Source organism: Lepisma saccharinum, chromosome 11 (genome assembly GCF_977018435.1).
Source record: "Lepisma saccharinum chromosome 11, izLepSacc3.1, whole genome shotgun sequence".
Classification (NCBI taxonomy): domain Eukaryota; kingdom Metazoa; phylum Arthropoda; class Insecta; order Zygentoma; family Lepismatidae; genus Lepisma; species Lepisma saccharinum.
Genome location: NC_139239.1, coordinates 67,867,480 through 67,887,666, shown reverse-complemented (window position 1 = coordinate 67,887,666; position 20,187 = coordinate 67,867,480). Strand labels below are relative to the sequence as shown.

The window sequence follows — 20,187 nt, the reverse complement described above, 5'->3', positions numbered from 1 at the left end:
CGAAAATGGGTAAAAATAGGTAAGCCTACTATTTATGCTATATGTTTAAGTAACACATATGAGTCCTGAGGAAAATTTCGTTATATAGTAACTTGAAATGATGAATAAATAACCAAAGCCTACCACAAAGGGACCTGTTTTAATGTACAGTTGTAAGGTAAATGTAAAGTTGCCTGTGCATACAGCATTGTGCCATGGAGGCACATTTAGGGGACGTGGGGTAAGGCCCCGCACATTCTCGATCTCAGCAATTTTTGGAGGTGATGTGATCAGCACCATGCTCCAGCCACCTTTACCCCACAGGTACCCATTGACTTGAGGCTGGATGAGCTCAGGAGTCGTATTATGCAGGGACGAGTCCGGAAAAATTTCGACCTTATAACTGTCACCCCAGGTATCGAACAAGTCTCCCCCTGTGGCAGAAGCTGACCTACCAACTAGATCACCGTGGTTTCAATGATTACATATACAAATAATAACTGAATTATTAGTACTGTGTTAACATTAGCTTACCTTCCTCAGTCCACAAATTCAACACAGGCGAAGATCCTGCATACACAATCTTCTTATCACTAATCATGTCGGTAATATTAATGACCGAGTTCACTGTTACACTTTCCATCCCGTGATCACTTACGAGAAACACATTAACTGAATCTGCTAAATGGTGATCAACCAGCTGCTTCCGCAAGTAGCCAGTAGCATTGTCAACTCTTTTAATCATGTCCGAAATCTGAGGAGACTGTGGTCCAAAAGCATGGCCAACTTCATCTGGTTCCTCAAAGTAGAGCATGATCAAATTTGCAGGTTTTAAAGGATCCTCGATCCACTTTATAACTTCATCAATTCTGTTTTCCCACTGTACTGTCTCATTCCATGGTACGTAATATGATGGCTGCCTATTATGATACTTGAATTCACCCCCTGGCCACATCATTACTCCGCTATATCTATCTGAAGCACAGTCTTCATTTAAAATCTGAAAGAAAGAACAATTTTGGTCAAAGTCATAGGCTAATTGGCAACAGACCAAGAGTTTAACCCTTTCTATGCAATTTTTCTGCCATCAGTAATACTCCCCAGCTCTTATTTATTTTAGAGGTTGGTGGATTACATGTAATTAACCTTTAAGCCTTGCTTCCATGATATAAAAACTCAATATGCTGACCAAGGCAGAAATTTATTTTATTATAAAACATAAACTAAACGTAACGTTTCAACCTTCTAGCAAGGTCTTCTTCAAACTCTGCACCAAGTACAAATGTAACCAGGTACACAACAGGACGATATATATATATACACAAAAATACTCCCCTCCAGACTATTAGAAAGTAGTTCTGGAACAATAGAGGACATGAAATTGAAACCGCTTGGCATCAGAAAAAGTGTGCAGCATTGGAATTCTGCCACAAAAGAAGTGATGTAAGTGAGGTGACAAAAAGAAATTTTATAAAGAATATGAAGGACAGAATCAAGAAAATATGTACAAAAGAATGTGAAAAAGAAAGCAAAATAAATAGCTTATGGAAACAGCTGGAAAAGAATCGTTATGAGAAGGAGGATAGACTGGACATAAACAGAAGAAGGAAGAAAAGTGGCAGGGGAGAACTGGAAGAGAGAGAGAAAAAAAAGGAGGTTTGGAATTAGGAGTATGGGGAAGACCACAGAAAAGATATGCAAAGTGCTTAGGAAAGCGGGCATTAAAACTTACAGGAAGGGAGGAAGAAGCATCTTAAGAATAGCGAATAATGCAAACAAGAAAAAGGAAAACCGAGAAGAGGAAGAGGAAGGGATTATCTATGAAGTGAAATGTAAAGAATGTCAGTGTGTGTACATAGGAGAAACGAAAAAGAGGCTGCAAGACAGGTTGAAACAACATAGGGATGATGTACGACTTAAGAGAGAGAGAGAAATGCGATATTTAAACACATGAGAGAAACAGGACATGACATACAGTGGGATGAGGCTAAGCAGATAGGAAGGGAGAAGAGAATACTAGTGAGAAAATGGAAGGAGTCCAAGGAAATAGAGAAGAAAGGTGAAGAAGACACAATGAACAGGAATGGGTGACTGAAGTTAAAGAAAGAATGAAAGAAGGTGTTAGAAAGAGTGGAAAGGACAAGAGAGAAAGAGGAGAGAAGGAAGAAGAATGAAGGAAATAGAGCATGAGATAAAGAGTCCAGCGACATTCTCTTTCAGGTGAAAGTACAGTTGACAAGGGAAAGCCACCTGCTATATTGTTCCAGAACTACTTTCTAATAGTCTGGAGGGGAGTATTTTTGTATGTATGTATGTATGTGTGTGTGTGTGTATATATATATATATATATATATATATATATATATATGGATAAAAGCAAGGAGGGCCAAAAGGGCTAAGTAAAAATCAAATAAGGTAAAAGGATACACTCACCAGACAGTAGAAAAATTCAAAATTTTCGCTAATTTATAGCATCATCGGTGTGAGAAGAAACAGAAGACGTCTTCTTCTCACACAGATGATGCTATAAATTAGCGAAAATTTTGAATTTTTCTACTGTCCGGTGAGTGTTTCCTTTTACCTTATTTGATTTTATATATATATATATATCATCCTGTTGTGTACCTGGTTACATTTGTACTTGGTACAGAGTCTGAATACAGTTTTAAGACGAAAACACAAATATGAACTCACCTGATGATTTTATTATCTATTTTAGGTTACATAAAATAATTAATGTTTATTTTGGTTTAAAATTTACTTACATGCCTTCTCTCTGCAATTTTCCTACTAGCACTACAGTGAGAATACAATACACAATCATCTGTTCACATCAAAACACATGGCCTGCCAAGAAACAGAAAGAGTATCTGCACTGTCTGTTGGCTAGAGTCCATACTAAATGAGGAAATGCATCGGACCCTTTGATGACAAGGTGACTGCATTACCTATATGCCCATCACGAAGACCCAAGAAAAAAAATTGTGGTAATTATTTTATTTTATAGACTAGTTACCCTGAGTCAAATGTCTCCTCTCAGATGTTGTGGTTGCACCCCCCCCCCCCCCCGAATCTGACCTAGGAACAAGCTCTAATGTGCAAGTTTTCGCACGTTTATAACTTTTTCCACACACTTTGTTTTGGGTGTGGTTCACAACAGAATGCACTCAAGGTGCTGTGAATTTTATCTTCGTCAGTCATCACTGCCCATGCGCCCTTTCTATCCTTCAGAGAAGTAAGGTCAAAAACAATAGGAAAACTGTTGCAATCAGCTTACCTCACATTAGAGCTACCCTACATGTAAGGACACCACATGCAAATGACCCTGATGACTCTATAACGAAAACACCAGATACAATCAAATTTCAGTCCACATATCCCTGGCCTTCTAGACTTCCTGAGAACAAGACGAGGCAACATAAATAACCCTATCTGTGGTTGCTATGGCCACACCCTAAGTATATAAACCCTAGTCACAGAAACAGAGGTGTGGAAGTAGACCAGCAGATCTGATGTGTGGCCGGAAGCACTGTCCAGTCTCTGACCCAAGATGGCTATCCTTCAGCCAAGTCCAGGCTGTCTCCAGGCACTTAGAAGATGGATAGTCATCATCATCAGCAGGTCCCTAATAGGGGGTATCGAAAAAAGCAAATTTTTTATGATGCTTTTGCGGTAGAGCTGAAAAGTTGCCTCTATACATAAGTAACTTCTGTTCAAAATTTCACCACACTAGGATAATGTCTTCTGTTCTGGCAAGGGACGTGAAATTTCAAAAATTTAGTAAAATCGGCAATTTTTTTTTTATTTTTGATTTTTTTTTCAAATTTTACAGCACTTTGCGGTAGTGTGCAAAAGTTGCACCTATGTATGGTTAATTACAGTGCAAAATTTGGCGCCCCACGGACAATATGTTCTGTTCTGGCAAGGGGCCTGAAATTACCCAAAAATCGACAAATACACTGTTTTTTCATTATTTAACTAACATTTATTAAACATAAACCAGAATTGTCATACACTCGCATACTATTAGATATAAGAATTAAGAAATAAGTATTCAAAATTAAAAGTACGAAAAAGTGTGTTTTGTAGGTAATAATAATGTAAAATATGTGTCTTTAGGTTTTGTACTGTCTCTTGCACCTAAATTCAGATTCTCGATTTCAGAGTGCAGCGAATAAATTCATCCCGTTTTTTATGACCACACACTTTCTTTGAGGCCTCCGTAACCAATTTTATTGTTCTTTCCACAGCTTGTGTGTGGCATGGGAACTTTGTAAAAGTCCAGTCAATTGGTATTGGTTCTTTCAGCATACTTTTCAAATCTTCTGTAGTCACATTATCGAGTATTGGTGGTGGAGTTACTTCGCTGGATGACCAGTCAATTAGTTCGATATAGTCGTTTGCTTCGAAGTTTATTTTTGGAATATCGAACTTTCTAATCCCAACGTGTCCAACCGTCTCACATGATTCTCGTGCTTTTATGACTCTTCGAATGCCAAGGGCTCTGATATGTGTTCTCTTATCAGTCAGCATCGCGAACAGAATGTTTTCTGGAGATGCGAAGTAAGCATTCCGAGAAATCACTGGGTCGATGACGTTGCGGTTAACTTGATCCAAGTATCTGGATGACTGAATGAAATGGTAAAGATGCCGAGCTCCATCCTTAATTGAATGATGGATTTTGATGCGGAACCAAGATGGCACATACACCCTGATAACGAACTTTACTATGGTACGTAAGTTGTCTGATGGTTCCGTGGTGGAAACATACAGTCTTAATATCCTGTTGGCTGTTGTCAACCACGGGACATGTTTAGGGGACCTGGATCGCGCTTAGCAAGACCTGGAGGACACATGCCTGAGCTAACGGCGAGAGCAATATCCCTCAGATACTTCTGGTCCTTACTCAAAGTGGATATATCATCTGATGGCAAGGTGCAGTTAACTGGCTCAAATGTTACCACTGGAAGCAGCTCACACGCCTTCAAAGATTTTCCAATGCAACCAGTGTAGGAATGGTGTCCGGAGGTGGGACCATCGAGGGACTCGAACAAGTGGCGGAGAGGCAATTCGTTGAAATGGAGTTGACAAACAGCCCATTGCACAGCTATCCCGATCTTCAGTTCAAGACGACGCAGTACCCCATTGTGAACTCCAGTATTTACGACCGTTCCATCACACCCTAGAACAAGAATATGGTTTAAACCTCCGGGCACTTCTGCTGTGATATAGTCGTAAATACTTTCAGCAATGGCCAGACTTGATCCTGAAGCTGGTGTAACATGACCAACGTAGCTAGATCCTGGTTGTTTCACCAAGGAATAGTGTTCCTCTACAATTGTTCTTTGGTAGTATTTATCATCCTCCTTTTCTGTTGACAATGTTTTGTCACGTCGGCCATCGAAGTAAAGACCTGTTAAATGATCATTGTCAATGTCCGAACTCTCACTCTGAAATCGAGAAAGGCCATGCCTGAATTTAGGTGCAAGAGACAGTACAAAACCTAAAGACACATATTTTACATTATTATTACCTACAAAACACACATTTTCGTACTTTTAATTTTGAATACTTATTTCTTAATTCTTATATCTAATAGTATGCGAGTGTATGACAATTCTGGTTTATGTTTAATAAATGTTAGTTAAATAATGAAAAAACAGTGTATTTGTCGATTTTTGGGTAATTTCAGGCTCCTTGCCAGAACAGAACATATTGTCCGTGGGGCGCCAAATTTTGCACTGTAATTAACCATACATAGGTGCAACTTTTGTACACTACCGCAAAGTGCTGTGAAATTTGAAAAAAAATTCAAAAATAAAAAAAAAAATTGCCGATTTTACTAATTTTTTGAAATTTCACGTCCCTTGCCAGAACAGAAGACATTATCCTAGGGTGGTGAAATTTTGAACAGAAGTTACTTATGTATAGAGGCAACTTTTCCGCTCTACCCCAAAAGCATCATAAAAAATTTGCTTTTTTCGATCCCCCCTAGTCCCTAAGTATCACTATTCTACCTTCCTTTCAAGCAGCTCAATTGCCCCTAACTCTCTTAAGTTGAGATCTTTATATATCAACAGCAACTACTCTCTTATAATAAACATTGTTATTTTTATCTATGTGCTTAATTGTGTCTGCACCCTACAGGTCTTCCCACTTAGCATTAACCCCTTCCCTGAGGTAACGTTGAAGGGAAGTACGACCAAAAAGAAAATGCAACCGCAAATTTGTATCATCGTAAATAATGCCAAAAACTAACTATAAAAAGACCTGCCGCAAAATGAAGATAAGGAAAATAATCTAGATACACACTCTGCTGCAAATAAACATTCCATATTAGATATTAGGCAACTTCAAAGGTAAGGTTACCCTGGCATACAGAACCATGTCTTGAAGGTGCATTTAGGGGATGTGGGGGTAGGACCCCACTAAATATTCTCGATCTCAGCCATTTTGGAGGTGATGAGATCAGAACCACAATCTGACTGCCTCCAGGGTTGCCCCCGGGCACAGATTGATTTGAGGCTGGGTGAGCCCCAAAGCCACTTTATGCAGGGACTAGGCCGATAACATTCCAACCTTAGAACACCCACCCCAGGAATCAAGCCCGGGTCTCCCGCATGGCAGCCAGACACCCTACCAACTAATTCCATATTGCAAAAAAAAAAAAAAAAAAAAAAAAAAAAAAAAAAAAAAAAAAAAAAAAAAAAAAAAAAAATTATTTATCAGGAACTGACAAAGTATCAACAATCGTAGTCATCTCCTTGTAATCAAGAGGTCCCATGTTCGATACCCGGTGGTGGCACAAGTGGTTTAAACTGTAGGTCAAGTCCCGATTAGCCTCACTGTGCATAAAGTAGACTTAAAACACCAAATCAAATCAACAATGTATTGTTTGATGGCCAATAGCCCACATACACTAATAATAGCATGGAAAAGTGGTGTCTATAAATATGACTTGCCGCAATACAAGAACCATTAATTTTGAAATACCATCTATATACAGACTCTTCACAAAAAAATGCCCAGTTTTAGAGAGTCTATATAAAGCTCCACCACAATTAATGGGTTAAGGCTCTACCTAAATAACGAAGTGTATTCTCTTACAGCTCATTCCCCAGCCATGAGAGTTATGTTCTCTAGCGGTAAATACAGGGACTCAAACCCCTGCCGTTACCAAGCTAGTCAGATTGCTCCTTCTTCTAAAGTTATTTCTTCATCACCCACAGGCAAAGCCAGACAATGGCTCACTGGGCACGGGCATCTCCCGAAATCTTGTAAAGTTATCTAGAAGTATTGACCATTGCAATGGTTGATATTTGCACTTAAATGTGTATGATCATAACATTTTTCACATGAAAGGAAACAACAACTGCCAAAACACCATAATGGAAGTAACCAAGTAATATGATGCAAAATCTTGTTCAGTGCAACAAACAACTTAAATAACTTTTTGGCCACATGTTTATGGACTTCTGTAACTCTTTCTATCACCACTCGGAGATATTCTTCTCAACCCTTTATTTGATTAAAGCTGAGGTGAAGAACACCTTAATGGACCTAAGACTGTGCACAGAAGTATATGTTCTAAGAAAACCAAAAGGCATAATTTTAAATGACAAAAAATTACAACTGAAATTAGCCCTATATGCAATTGTATTAATGGCTAGTTTAAAAATAACATTTTATGAATACATTAGTCACAATGGATATACATGTACAGCCAAGTGCAAAGATAATAGTAGGCAAATTGTCCAATGCTTTTTCTATTCTGCACCTTGTGTTGTTTTAAAGAATGAAATTCTGTTCATGTGAATCAGATGTTGTCCACTGCTTATTGAAGTTTTTATTTCAATTCATAATCATCATATTGTGGAAAACAGATTGGAAGAAAATGGTGGAGGAGAATTCACCTACATGTGGAGGAACTAATTTGTACCTTTTATTAAAGTGGCAGAAAACAATTATTTTGAAAAAATAGGTCATAAAATGTAGGATGCTCAACTGTCGAGTGTTAGATTTTCTCATGGAAATAATAAAGTAATTAAATCTGACAATCCTAACCCACTCAAAACTTATCGTCGGTCCAATGACATAACGACCTATCTCATTTTTTCCAACTTTTCAGGAGAAGCAAAAAACGTTTTCGCACACACTTTCGTAGATGTTTGTGAGAAACCTATTTACGCCATAACAAATTTTGTTTTGTCATTAAATTGTATTATGTTTCTGCTGTAACATAGTGTGGTTGAATGTTACATGTGTTGAGTTACGTGCTTGAAATTTCATAATTTCTTGACATACGTCGGTATGTCAGATCAAAATAATTACACACACAGAAATATCTTTGAGATACGCCATGCAAATTAGTATCAAGTTACAGCTTCATGATTTGAGAAATCTTCTTTTTTAGTCAAAATGTGAGCAAAACTATATAATATTTATGATTTTATTGTTCATGACGCTTTTTTTTCAAAGTGAATGGTTATTTTTATTTTGAAGTTCTTTAGATTTACATGCTTTAAGTACGTGTACAAATTACAAAACTCTTCACTACAAGTACAATGAAAAAGCTATACATGCGTATATGTAGCTATAATTTGGCTACATTACATACACATCAATAAAATTTTTTTGTGGAATAGAGTGGAGAACAGATTCAGTGATTCAAATTTGCATAAAAGTTTTTGCGGTCACTGTCTAGAACAACGGGAAAAGGAACTTCACACATTGACAGTAAATCTGCATATTTCTCTAGCGCTATTTTCACAGATTCTTTGTTCAATGGAGGTGACATTCTCGTAGCTATATCTTTAGAATTACATCTCTTTACTACGATTGTTTCGGGATTCTCTTGCAGTAAACTTGTTTTTATGTAGATAGTATCTGGCTCTGCAATCGTAGTTCACGAACATCTTTCTAACTGAACTTAATACCATCATCGGTCTTCTTAAGCTGAAAAAGCCTCAGGTCTTCAGCAATTGCCTTATAATTCAGAAAATCTTCCATCTGCATTGTGTGCACGATGTAAGGATGGTTTCTTCATGCTAGTTTTATGATGGGTACAAGCTGAGAGGGGACAAATATCTCTCCAACTTTCCGTAACGATCTGGAGATTGCACTGTGCGCAGAGTCTCCCTCGATTTGCCCATAATGAGGCTCAAAAAATCTGAGCACAATTTCTTTTATATTCTCTGTTTTTAGTATTACATGCATAAGCGCAGCCACCACAATCCTATTCTTGTTTTGGCCAACACAACTGTCAGCATATAAGTGAACTGTATTCTTCTTTTCTCGGTCCACTTTCATTAGATACTGGTAAAGACATGTTGCTATTTCACATGATCCACGCTTGCGGATTCCTTCATGCCACAAGAAACAATGACAATTGTTCGTGTTCAGTTCATAGACAGTGAAGTTGTAGTTAGCCAGACGTCTGTTGTAGAACACGATGAGTGGTTCGACATAGGCAAGTGAATAACTAGTTGCAGATCAAAAACAGCAGAACAGGTTGCCGTAGTCTTACTTATTGCTTTCAATTCTCTCACTTTACTTTTCTCTGCAACGTGCTGCTTAAATTTGTCTTCTAGCTTCATTTTATCTTCATCAGATCCCGCATTGTACGTAATGCATAATCCACACTGATGATTTTTGGGTTGATGAAATGCAAGATTCATACCCTTGAAAACATTTGTGTATGTTTGCAAAGATGCTTGACATGTTGTGTCGATCTCTTCCTTCTACATCTCATATATCTTCTTTACAGTTAAATCAGAATGCAGATACTCCTTTGTTGAATATTTTCTACAATAGTGAGACTCCATTCGTGGAAAGCGATTTATGTGATCTTCTACTATACTCAGTTTCCTCTCGTTATTTTCTTTCAAATATTTGTATCTTCCACCTCGTTTATCAGTTAGTAATATGTCTGTTTATTGAATGTTGTTCACTGTCGTACGTATAAATAGTTCGCTAATTCCAAGAGTATTGAAAAACATCTTCTTGCAAACCTTCAGCCTTCTTCCATCCAGGGAAAGATAGTAAAATTGTGTTTTTGTACGTCTCGATGCTTGTTTTGTGGTTTTTTGTCTCGTATCTTCTACATCAACGTGTCGTGCTACGTACTCCCTTTGACGTTGGAAGTTTCCAAGATCGAAAAATCAATTTAAAATAACTATTCGTGATTTCTCATTGTTCTTCAGTACATAACATTTTCTTCCTTTGTGGGTGCAGCCTGTGCAGGGGGGTTTCAGCAATCTTCTTTTCCTAACAACCTTCCCTGTAGTTGAGCTATCCTCTGTTAGACCATTTCGCTATTGTTAAGATTGTGACCGCTGATTTGTAAATACTGAAATATACATTTCTGCATTGCTTTTTTTCCTTTTTGTGAGTGTATTGGCCCCGATTGTTGCATTTTTCTGCTGTAAGCAAAAAGAGATACGCCAACTTGCGAAACAGTTTAGGATTTACTTTATCTGACATAACGACGGAAGTCAAGATACGCCGCTATGTCATACCAAATTTTTTAACAAATTGAGATACGCAAAATAAAAAAATATTCATAACTTCCTTATTAATTGGATTTGAGTTACGCCGATTTGCCAGGTGGTGCAGGGCACCGGTATGATCACAACGATGTTAATAACTCAATTTCGCAAAAAAATGAGATACGTCGTTATGTCATTGGACCGACGTTATGTAGCTAGTAACATCTTGTAATATAATTAAGCCTTGTTTCCATATTAAAAACACGGAAGTTGCTGACCAAGGCAGTTTATTAAGATAAAAAACACTTAACAGGTAACGTTTCAACCCTGTATCAGGGTCTTCCTCAGAGGAAGAACTAAACTAAAATGATGAAATATACTACACACAGAAAGATTACATACACATAGCAGGGTCACTAGCCACACAACAACTGACAGTCCTTATCAGGAAGATTTCTCCAAAGGAATTAAACATATCACCTCCTGACAGTTTTTGACTAATGGGTCTACTACACTGACAGGTGATTGACAGGTCAAGATTAGCAAGAGTCTAGAACCACCTGCTTACCACTCCCCCACCCCTCCTGCCTTTTTGGTTATGGATGAATACCTCCTCCTCTGGTCTTCTTCTTTCTTCCAGGTTCTTACTTCTTTTTCCCTCATTCCTTTTCTTCATCCTTTCAACTTTCTCTAACACACTCTTCCATTCCTTTTTTATCTTGAGTCCTCCATTCCAATTCATGATGTCTTCTCCTTTCTTTTCTATTTCTTTGGCCTCCTTCCATTTTCTCACTAGTTCTCTCTTCTCTTTTCCTATTCGCCTAGCCGAATCCCATTCAACTTCATGTCCTGTTTCTCTAGTGTGTTTGAATATGGCATTCCTGTCTCTCTTCAATCTCACATCATCCATGTGTTGCTTTAACCTGTCTTTAAGTCTCTTCTTCGTTTCCCCTATATATACACTTTCACATCCTCTGCACTTCAGCTCGTAGATAACCCCTTCCTCTTCTTCCTCTCTATTCTCTTCCTTCTTCTTGCTGGCTATACTTAAAATAGTGCATCCTCCCTTCCTGTAAGTTCTTATACCCACTTTCCTCAGCACTTTGCATATCTTCTCTGTGGCATCGCCCATACTTCTTATACCAAACCATCTCTCTTTTTCCTTTTCTTCCTTCTCTTCCAGTCCTCTCTCTTTCCTTCTTCTGCCGATGTTGTGTCTGTCTTTCTTTCCATAGCCATTCTCTTCTAGTTGTTCCCACAGGCTATTAATCTTGGTTTCTTCTTCCCCTTTCTCTGTGCATATCTTCTTTATTCCGTCTTTCATGTTTCTTATAAAATTACGTTTAGTTCCATCACCCACATCACTTCTTTTGTGGCAAAACACTCCTGCTGAACACTTCTTTTGATACCATGTAGCCACAGGAAGGAAGGTTAAATTTCTTGGATATTGAGATGAAAAAGAAGGCAGGTGGTTCTAGACTCTTGCTAATCTTGACCTGTCAATCACCTGTCAGTGTAGTAGATCCATTAGTCAAAAACTGTCAGGAGGTGATATGTTTAATTCCTTTGGAGAAATCTTCCTGATAAGGACTGTCAACTTGATTTGTTGTTGTGTGGCTAGTGACCCTGCTATGTGTATGTAATCTTTCTGTGTGTAGTATATTTCATCATTTTAGTTTAGTTCTTCCTCTGAGGAATGTTAGCAATGATTATCGGGCATGGCTCAAGATAAAATTTTTACTCTGGCAAGGTTGATTTCTTGCGCCCTTTACTTTCCACCCTGCCACCCCCTCCCAACTTTCTACCCTCCAATTTATGGTTTTATTTTGAAATATTATATGTATTTAGGCATGTGTTACATAATTTTTCAATGTTATTTTCATATTTTTTTTATAGGTTATAAAATAACAATAGTAATAAACCGTGGCTCGACAGCCCTGGCCTATATCCCGACTGCCAGTCTCCCTCCCACAATCCTACCTAGAGGTGTGGAGATCTTCAACCAGTAATGGGGTGACGTGGGGTCACAATGTCTAACCCCCCCCCCGTTATAGGAGATTTATATGACCAGGTTACGCTACTCATTCGTAGCTCCCCAATTTCCTTACGGTGGTGGATTACCACCGGTTCCACAGGCAGAAAACCCAGGCAGACTCGAACCCATGCCATCCCGCAGTCGGAGAAATCTTAACATTTAAATATTTCATAGTTCGAGGATGGGATGGCCCCTTCCCTGGGTACGGGCCTGGGTCTCGGGCAGTGCTTAAAGTTGTTTCATTTAATAGCACTAATGTCACAACAGAATGCACACGACTACCACTACTACTACTACTAATAATAAATATTAAAATAACAATAGTTTGATTTCATTCATTTTACTTCGCTTTATAAACCAATTCGACCAATTGTTGTTATTATTGTTGTTGTTCTTCTTATTATTATTGCATCCAAAGTAAATATATAAACACAAGATGTGTCACTTCTGTTGCTCTCGTCTTCTTCAGTTTCGTTCACAATACAGTACAGTTGTGTTCCTTTGTAAGAGAACTGAATTATCGCAGAATGTTCCTTTTCATTTTAATCTGCTATTTTAACAAAGAAAAGAAAATTATCGGACTCTGGTATATTACACAAAGGGGAAAATTATAAGGCCGCAGATGAACCAACTACAGAAAAAGAGGCATTTCATAGCACATAAGTGACAGCAATAAGAAATAATTCTCCTCCTAGAAGCTTATATTCCGCTTCTGGGAAATCCATCGCTCTTCTGAAGCTTTGCGATTATCATCTACCAAGAGAAAAATGCGATAAACGAAACCTGTCTTGTCACCGTGAAGTGTCTGGCACCTACTGACTGCCCGCCAATGGGAGATAATTTTAGTACAAGAACTTTCCCTTTTCCTCTTCATCTCTTATTTGCAAGAATTAATGTAACAAGAAATTATATAAATAAAATGGACTTCCAATGTTGTGGCAGGAACTGAAATCCGGTACCAAACTGATTTGACAGAACGCAGTTTTGGTGCTTCCGCATCACTTTAAGCACTGGTACCATTACGCGATAGAGGCGGATTCCACTTTAAAACTGTAATTCCAGTACCGATTAGCTTTGTGCATAAAGGGGGCTTAAAACATATCTAAAACCTGTTAAAAAAAACTATAAAAGGGTCCTAAATATATGGTCATACATTGCAAACTTTTGACAACAGCGCAGCCAAGCTTGCTGTCCAGGACGACGGCAATGTTGCTCATTTGTCTGCAGCAGACGAAAATCGGCCTTGGAATGCGATCACTGAGCTGAAGCGTTCGAAGAAATTCCAGTTTTCCGGTGATCGCTCACAAGTGAGCCGCTCCGCATCGGCTCAGTCCTCCGAACGCAGCCATTGTGTTCTGACGTCACGGGAGAGAGCTTTTTGATGTTAGGCAAGGCAAGGTATAGTTCTCTTAGCCAAAATATTAATTTTTCTTTGTATTTATGCTAATGGAACCTAACCTAACCTCGTAGGCATTCCTTGTCTGACGTCAATATTCAAGGTTGCAAGATTGTTGTGCGTAAAGGAAGACCATTAACGAATTGCAAAAGAAAGATGGTTCCGAATTGCTGTGTATGGACAATCAACGTGGTAAACCGCAAGGTTATTTTACAAGTTCTACACGTAAATGTACAATTTTAACAAGTGACCGCCAAATATGAACTACAGATACGTCATCAGGACACCGAAATTAGTAATTAGGCAAAATTTTATAGAAATTGGAGAGTGGTCCGGTATTGTAAACTCATGCCAACATTTTTACAGTTTGTTGGTTCTAATATTTTGAAGACCCTTACTTGTAAACTATTTTCTAGGCTAACCCATCGAACCCCCCCAAAAAAAAATGTTTTTCAGGTAAAACTGGACAGTGCAGTTTCAAGGGTCAATGTTTAACTGTGCTCACAACCATACAGACAACACAACACCCAGAACAGTTTAACTTGCACACTTTTTACATTTGAGGGTTAACCTTCAAGATAGTGTTTCTTTCCCTGTGCTAGGCCCATTACATATTGTGCAGTGAAGAAAAGTTAAAAACTGGGTTAATTTGGGGCATTGTAAAGTGGAAACTGCTTGGAAAAAACATGAACTCTTGTGCTTAATTTGGTTTTCTAAATTTAGAAGTGTAAATTTGATTGTTTTTTTGTACTTAAATTTGAAGTTTAATTAACAAATAGAGCTATAAAACGTGCGACATTCCTTTTTCATATAGGCTTAGTACCTACATGTTTATCAGTTCATGAATTGCTAGTAGGCAACGTCCTTTCCTAGCATTTAGAAATATGTTTGATGTCTAGTTTGTAAGCTATTTACACCACAATGTTGTTAAAAGGCTGAAATTACTATTTCATAGATTAGGTTATTAGACACTTCTCAATAATTTCATTTCTTTGTCATAAAAAACTCATGGAAGCAACCCTTGTTACGTAAATACTTTTTATTGTCTCACCGTAAGCACATAAATTATATCGAATAATATGAATTCATGTCTTTTACTGTCTTTTGCCCACAATACACTCAAGATGGGGTAATTTTGTGCAGGGACTGAACTACAGGTGAAAAGTACAAAAAATGAGAAGTGCCTCATATTCCCCCAACCCTGGGGTAATTTGGGGCAGGGAAAAACAGTGTACAGAACATTTACTATGGGACTTTTCAATAAAAAAGTCAGAATGTACTCTCTGACATTCCAATGTATAAATAGAACTGAGAAATGTTACTATTAGCTATCGGTCTCAAAGGTATATGTTTTTTTAAAAAAAGTGGTGAAAATTGCCCCGACTCACCCTATGTTTGAGTTCAATTACATTGCTAACAGCACTAAACCTGACCTGCCCAACCTACTCACTCCAGTAAAAGAAGGGGAGGGGTGAAATTCCAATACCTACTTTTGAAGCATTGGGAGATTATATAGATCAAACATTTATAAATTTCCTATCAAGTGTGAATAAATAGCAACCACATCCTCCTAATCTACCCTGCATATTACAGCATTATACAATGGGAACTGGGGGCTGTTACAGAATTGGTCAGGACAAGTGAAGTGGTATTAAATTTCACTTTACTCACCAAGATCAGAGCCCCTTGCACTTGATTATAAAGTGTGGTATGATTTTACAATACCGGGCACTTCCCCAATTTCTTTCATATTCCGCATACTCAATAATCTAGGCCTCGTAATCATGAATCTGCAGTTAAAATTTAGCGCTTAAGTGTAGAACTTGCAAAATAAGCGGGTCCGTGATCGCAACCGACACCCTCGATTTCTCAAGAAAACCAATGTTTATCGCAAAGTTTGTCGCTCAAGTGCTACGAAACTGAATTTTTTTGACGGTCTGTGGTCGCAATTAACCTTACACCAAGGACGTATTTAGACCCCTTGGACCCCCCCTCAAAAAAAAGATTTATCAAGTACTAAAATTATATAATGAAAAATGTATTCGTTTAGCCATTGTTACATAAATTCCTCTGAACTTTTTGTAAGACAAGGATTATATTGGGATCATATGGTAGATTTATTAAGCACGGAAATTAAATAATGAAAATATACTCGTTTAGCATTTGCTGTATAATTTCCACTTATTGGAAGACAAGAATTATATTGGGTTTTGAAGGACACGAAGGATGTATTTGGGGGGTCCGGACCCCCCCCCCCAAACAAACACACACAAACACCCGAAAGACTTATTAAGTACGAAAATTAAATAATGAAAATATACTCATTTAACATTTGTTGTATAATTTCCTTTGAATTTATTGGAAAACAAGGATTATATTGGGATCATACGGTTTTGAAGGACAGGAAAGACATATACTTAGGGGGGGGGGGGTCCAGGGGTCCGGACTCCCCGAAAGACTTAACAAGTACTAAAATTAAATAATGAAAATATTAGCATTTGTTGCATAATCGATGGTTATTAATTTCCTCTGAACTTTTTAGAAGGCAAGGATTATATTGGGATCATACGGCTTTGATTTGATTGATTTGGTGTTTTTAGTCCACTTTATGCACAGTAAGGCTAATCGGGACTGGACCTACAGTTTAAAGTGGGATCCGAACCACTATGTGCCTCCACCGGGTATCGAACCTAGGACCATACGGCTTTGAATGACATTACATAGATGATTTATGTACACTATTACTCAATATGCATAAAATTTAAATCAGAAACGTACTTTTCTCCAACTACATGTAACATTATTTTTGTTATTCGAAAAATATTCAATTATTCATCTATTTGACATTAATTTCATTGCCAGGGCACTTGTTTTTATGTAAGTTATTCCGATCTTAAGTACAGGTAAGCTACGTAATGAATATGCACGGTTATATCTCTATTCTTATACAGTCTTTTGACCTAATCATGTGATAATATAATTTTAATTTATGTATTGTAATTAGTATTAATTTGATTTAATACAATTTCTTTAATATAAACATTATCATATTTTATTATTATTATATAATTATTATTTCTGACACACTTGGTTTGGACCATCCCCCCCCCCCACCGAAACATATTTCTAGATACGTGTCTGTCTTACGCCCCACGAACCATGTACGGTTAGGTTAGGTTAGGCTAACATAGTTAAAATTTCAGGTTCGTAGTAATATCACGTATATATATTTCGTTCTTTAAGTATTCGAAACACAAAATCTTGCGATAAACATTGGTTTTCTTAAGAAATCGAGGGTGTCGGTTGCGATCACGAACCAGCTTATTTTGCAAGTTCTACACATGGGTGCCAAATTTTAACTGGGGATTCATGATTACGAGCCCTAAATTATTGAGTATGCGAAATATGAAAGAAATTGGGGAAGTGTCCGGTATTGTAAAATCGCCCCATAAAGTTTGTAAATATTACGAAAACTCAATAGCATTATAGCCCAATTCACATGTTCATTCTCATTTGTTGGCTGGCCTCCGTGGAGGAGTGGTTAGCACATCGGGCTACAATGCCAGGATATAGGCGGAGTTCTGAAGGGACCAGCCCCCCCCCCCAACTTAAAAAAAACTAAAAAAAAATAACACATGAATAAGTTCAGTTACTACATTTTTATGAAGCCATACCGCAAATCTTGACATTTGGCATGATGGCATGTGTGGTAATTGCACCGCAATAGCGGGTCTTAGACGATTTGATTGATGTGTACAGTTTGAAGAAAGAAAAATGACTTTGTGTTGAGTCAACAGTTACTGCTGAGGCATCAAAGGAACTTTTCAACTTAATTTTTCTAAAATTTCTTAAGCTTACTATTGTACCGTTACTTTTTTAAAGTAATACGAGTATTGTACCGCTAAAAAAATAATGAAATGCAATAATCGTACTGTTTTGCTTCTTTTCAAAATGACAACCAATATACTAATTAATATTTGTTTACTTAAGCGAGGAAATTTAACATTTTCAAATCTAAAAGGCCTAGAACTCAGTGTTTTTAAGTTGTTGTTTTTTAATTTCCGGGGGAAGGTCTCCGGACTTCTTATAAGCTAGGCATATTCAACAACCCTCAGGTACATCATATGCTTCTCCCAGAGTCTGGCCCTCCAAAAGCAAAAGCTAAAACTCCGCCCTTGCACCAGGGGTCCCGGGTTCGTATCCTGGCCTGGATGTTCGTGTGTGTCCATTCATCAATTTCATCACTCATCCCCATCTTCGCAAATTAGCCAAAAGTGGCACAAAAGGCGAGGTAAAATTTTCATAACCGTCAAACGTATTTCTTCAATTTTACAGGAGAAAGTACTTACCGAAATGAGTTTCTGTATACTTTACGAAGGTCTCGGGGGCCTCCCCCATGGCGCAGTGGTAGCGTCATTGCCTTGTAATCAAGGGGTCCCGGGTTCGATACCCGATGGAGGCACAAGTGGTTCGGATCCCACTTTAAACTGTAGGTCCAGTCCCGATTAGCCTTACTGTGCATAAAGTGGACTTAAAACACCAACTCAAACCAAACCAAACGAAGGTCTCGGAAGTGTTTTTTCCGCTTGCTTAATTTATTTTGCCGGTAAATCATGTATTTTTCAACATTAGTGTCTCTCCAGTGTACGAAAGCTGTTCCCTTGATGTCCTACTATGTGAACCAAATGTTGCCTGTGTTTGATGATGTAACAACTGGTCAGTGTTTCCAACCATGCAGTTTTGCAACTGTGAAATGAATTATCTTGAATTTTTCTAATGTTAAATAAGAATTTTAACTATGTTTGCCTAACCTAACCTAACCTTGCCATGCATGGTTCGTGGTGTATTCAAACCCGGAAAAAACACAAAATCATGTATTTTTCAGTTAAGAAGGTTGGAAACACTGCACAGCCACTGATCATAGACAACGCTAGTCAAGATTTGCCCGCCATATTGTGTGTAAAGCAACCCAAAAATGAACGAACAATAATTACTCGATATGTTGAAAATTGAAATTATTGTTGTGAAAAAACGAAATGCCACCTTCAAGAATCCTTAGCAATGCAGAATACGTAAGTACCAATGTGAAAAAGAAGAAAATAAAGGAATTTCAGACATTTGGCGGTTACTGAAATTTGGGTAACAGTTTCATAGATCGGAGACACATAAAAATCGGATATTTTGTGTTTCGCATGGTCTTGTGTAAAATTGAAGAAATGTGTCTCCGATGTATGAAACTGTTACCGAAATTTGCTTACCCAAATTGGTGTTACGCTGTCACTGAAGTTCCAGAGCTCCTGACTATTGTTCAAAGTGCGGTTAGTGTTTGGATCATACACAACATTGTCGACGACACCATGAACTTCAGGATATAATCCCGTTGCAATTGAATGATGATTCGGAAATGTTTTTGTAATAAACACGTTTTTCATGTACGGACTGTGGGTTCCATTCTTCATAAGGCTTTGTAAGTTCGGTATAGGAACGCTTTTCAAGTAATCAAAACGAAATCCATCGAACGATACTATTATGACAACAGGGTACTTTGAAATACAGTTAACACAAACAATTATAAGAAATAAAATAACAGCCTTCATAATTTTTTGTAATGTAACATAAAACTTTCGTTCAAACTTCTATGAAGTATAGCACACAATAAAGATAGATCGCTATGTGTCACTTCTATCATTCAATTGAAATTCCCAATGTCTGCATGTCTGCTGTCACGTTCTTTTTCTGCTAAAATCTCAAAAGAAGAAGAAGAGGTCAGGCCAATCATAAGATGCGGAACAAAATGTGGGCGTGTACAAGACTCAACGAAAGAGCACGTGATTCAAGATGGCGAAACTAGGGTCGACGGCGCTACAGCGCCGGAAAACGATCCAAGAAACTGGTTCCCCGAGACGATGACAAGTAGATGGCAGTGCGATCGACCCAGGTGCTAATTTTGTTATGAAAGTAATGTGGCTTAGTTAGTTTTTGGAATATATTGTGTAGATTTGTTTCTCTAGAAAGGCGGTAAGTGAATTGATGGAAACAGTTATATTTGTGGAGTGATTTGCAGTCACGAAATGGCATTAATTTGGAAAGAAAAGTAAAATAAAATTAATTAATAAATAGCATGCGTAACGCAAGAAGAAACATCGCAATGTCATTCCGGACGTCAGGTCTTGGACTGTGTATTAGAATTTATTTTTCTATGTTATTAGAATATAAATAGTATCCTGAGAGATATTTCATACCGAGGCGACAAACCACAAATGTCGCTTGAAAGCGAGCAGCCGGAAATC

General features: G+C 37.8%; 1 protein-coding gene across 2 annotated transcripts in view; it reads right to left on the bottom strand.

Annotated features, from left to right (window-relative positions):
* The window catches only part of LOC145994889 (bis(5'-adenosyl)-triphosphatase enpp4-like), a 57,516-nt gene extending 37,918 nt beyond the window's left edge, over positions 1-19,598 (bottom strand). For both annotated transcript variants that reach the window (XM_083131341.1, XM_083131342.1), the window contains exons 1-2: positions 19,156-19,598; positions 514-979 (exon numbers count right to left, since the gene is read on the bottom strand). In XM_083131341.1, the coding sequence (XP_082987467.1) occupies positions 514-979; positions 19,156-19,494 (805 nt within the window). In that variant the 5' untranslated portion in view covers positions 19,495-19,598. The remainder of the gene's footprint in view (positions 1-513; positions 980-19,155) is intronic.
* Between the last annotated feature and the right edge of the window lie 589 nt (positions 19,599-20,187).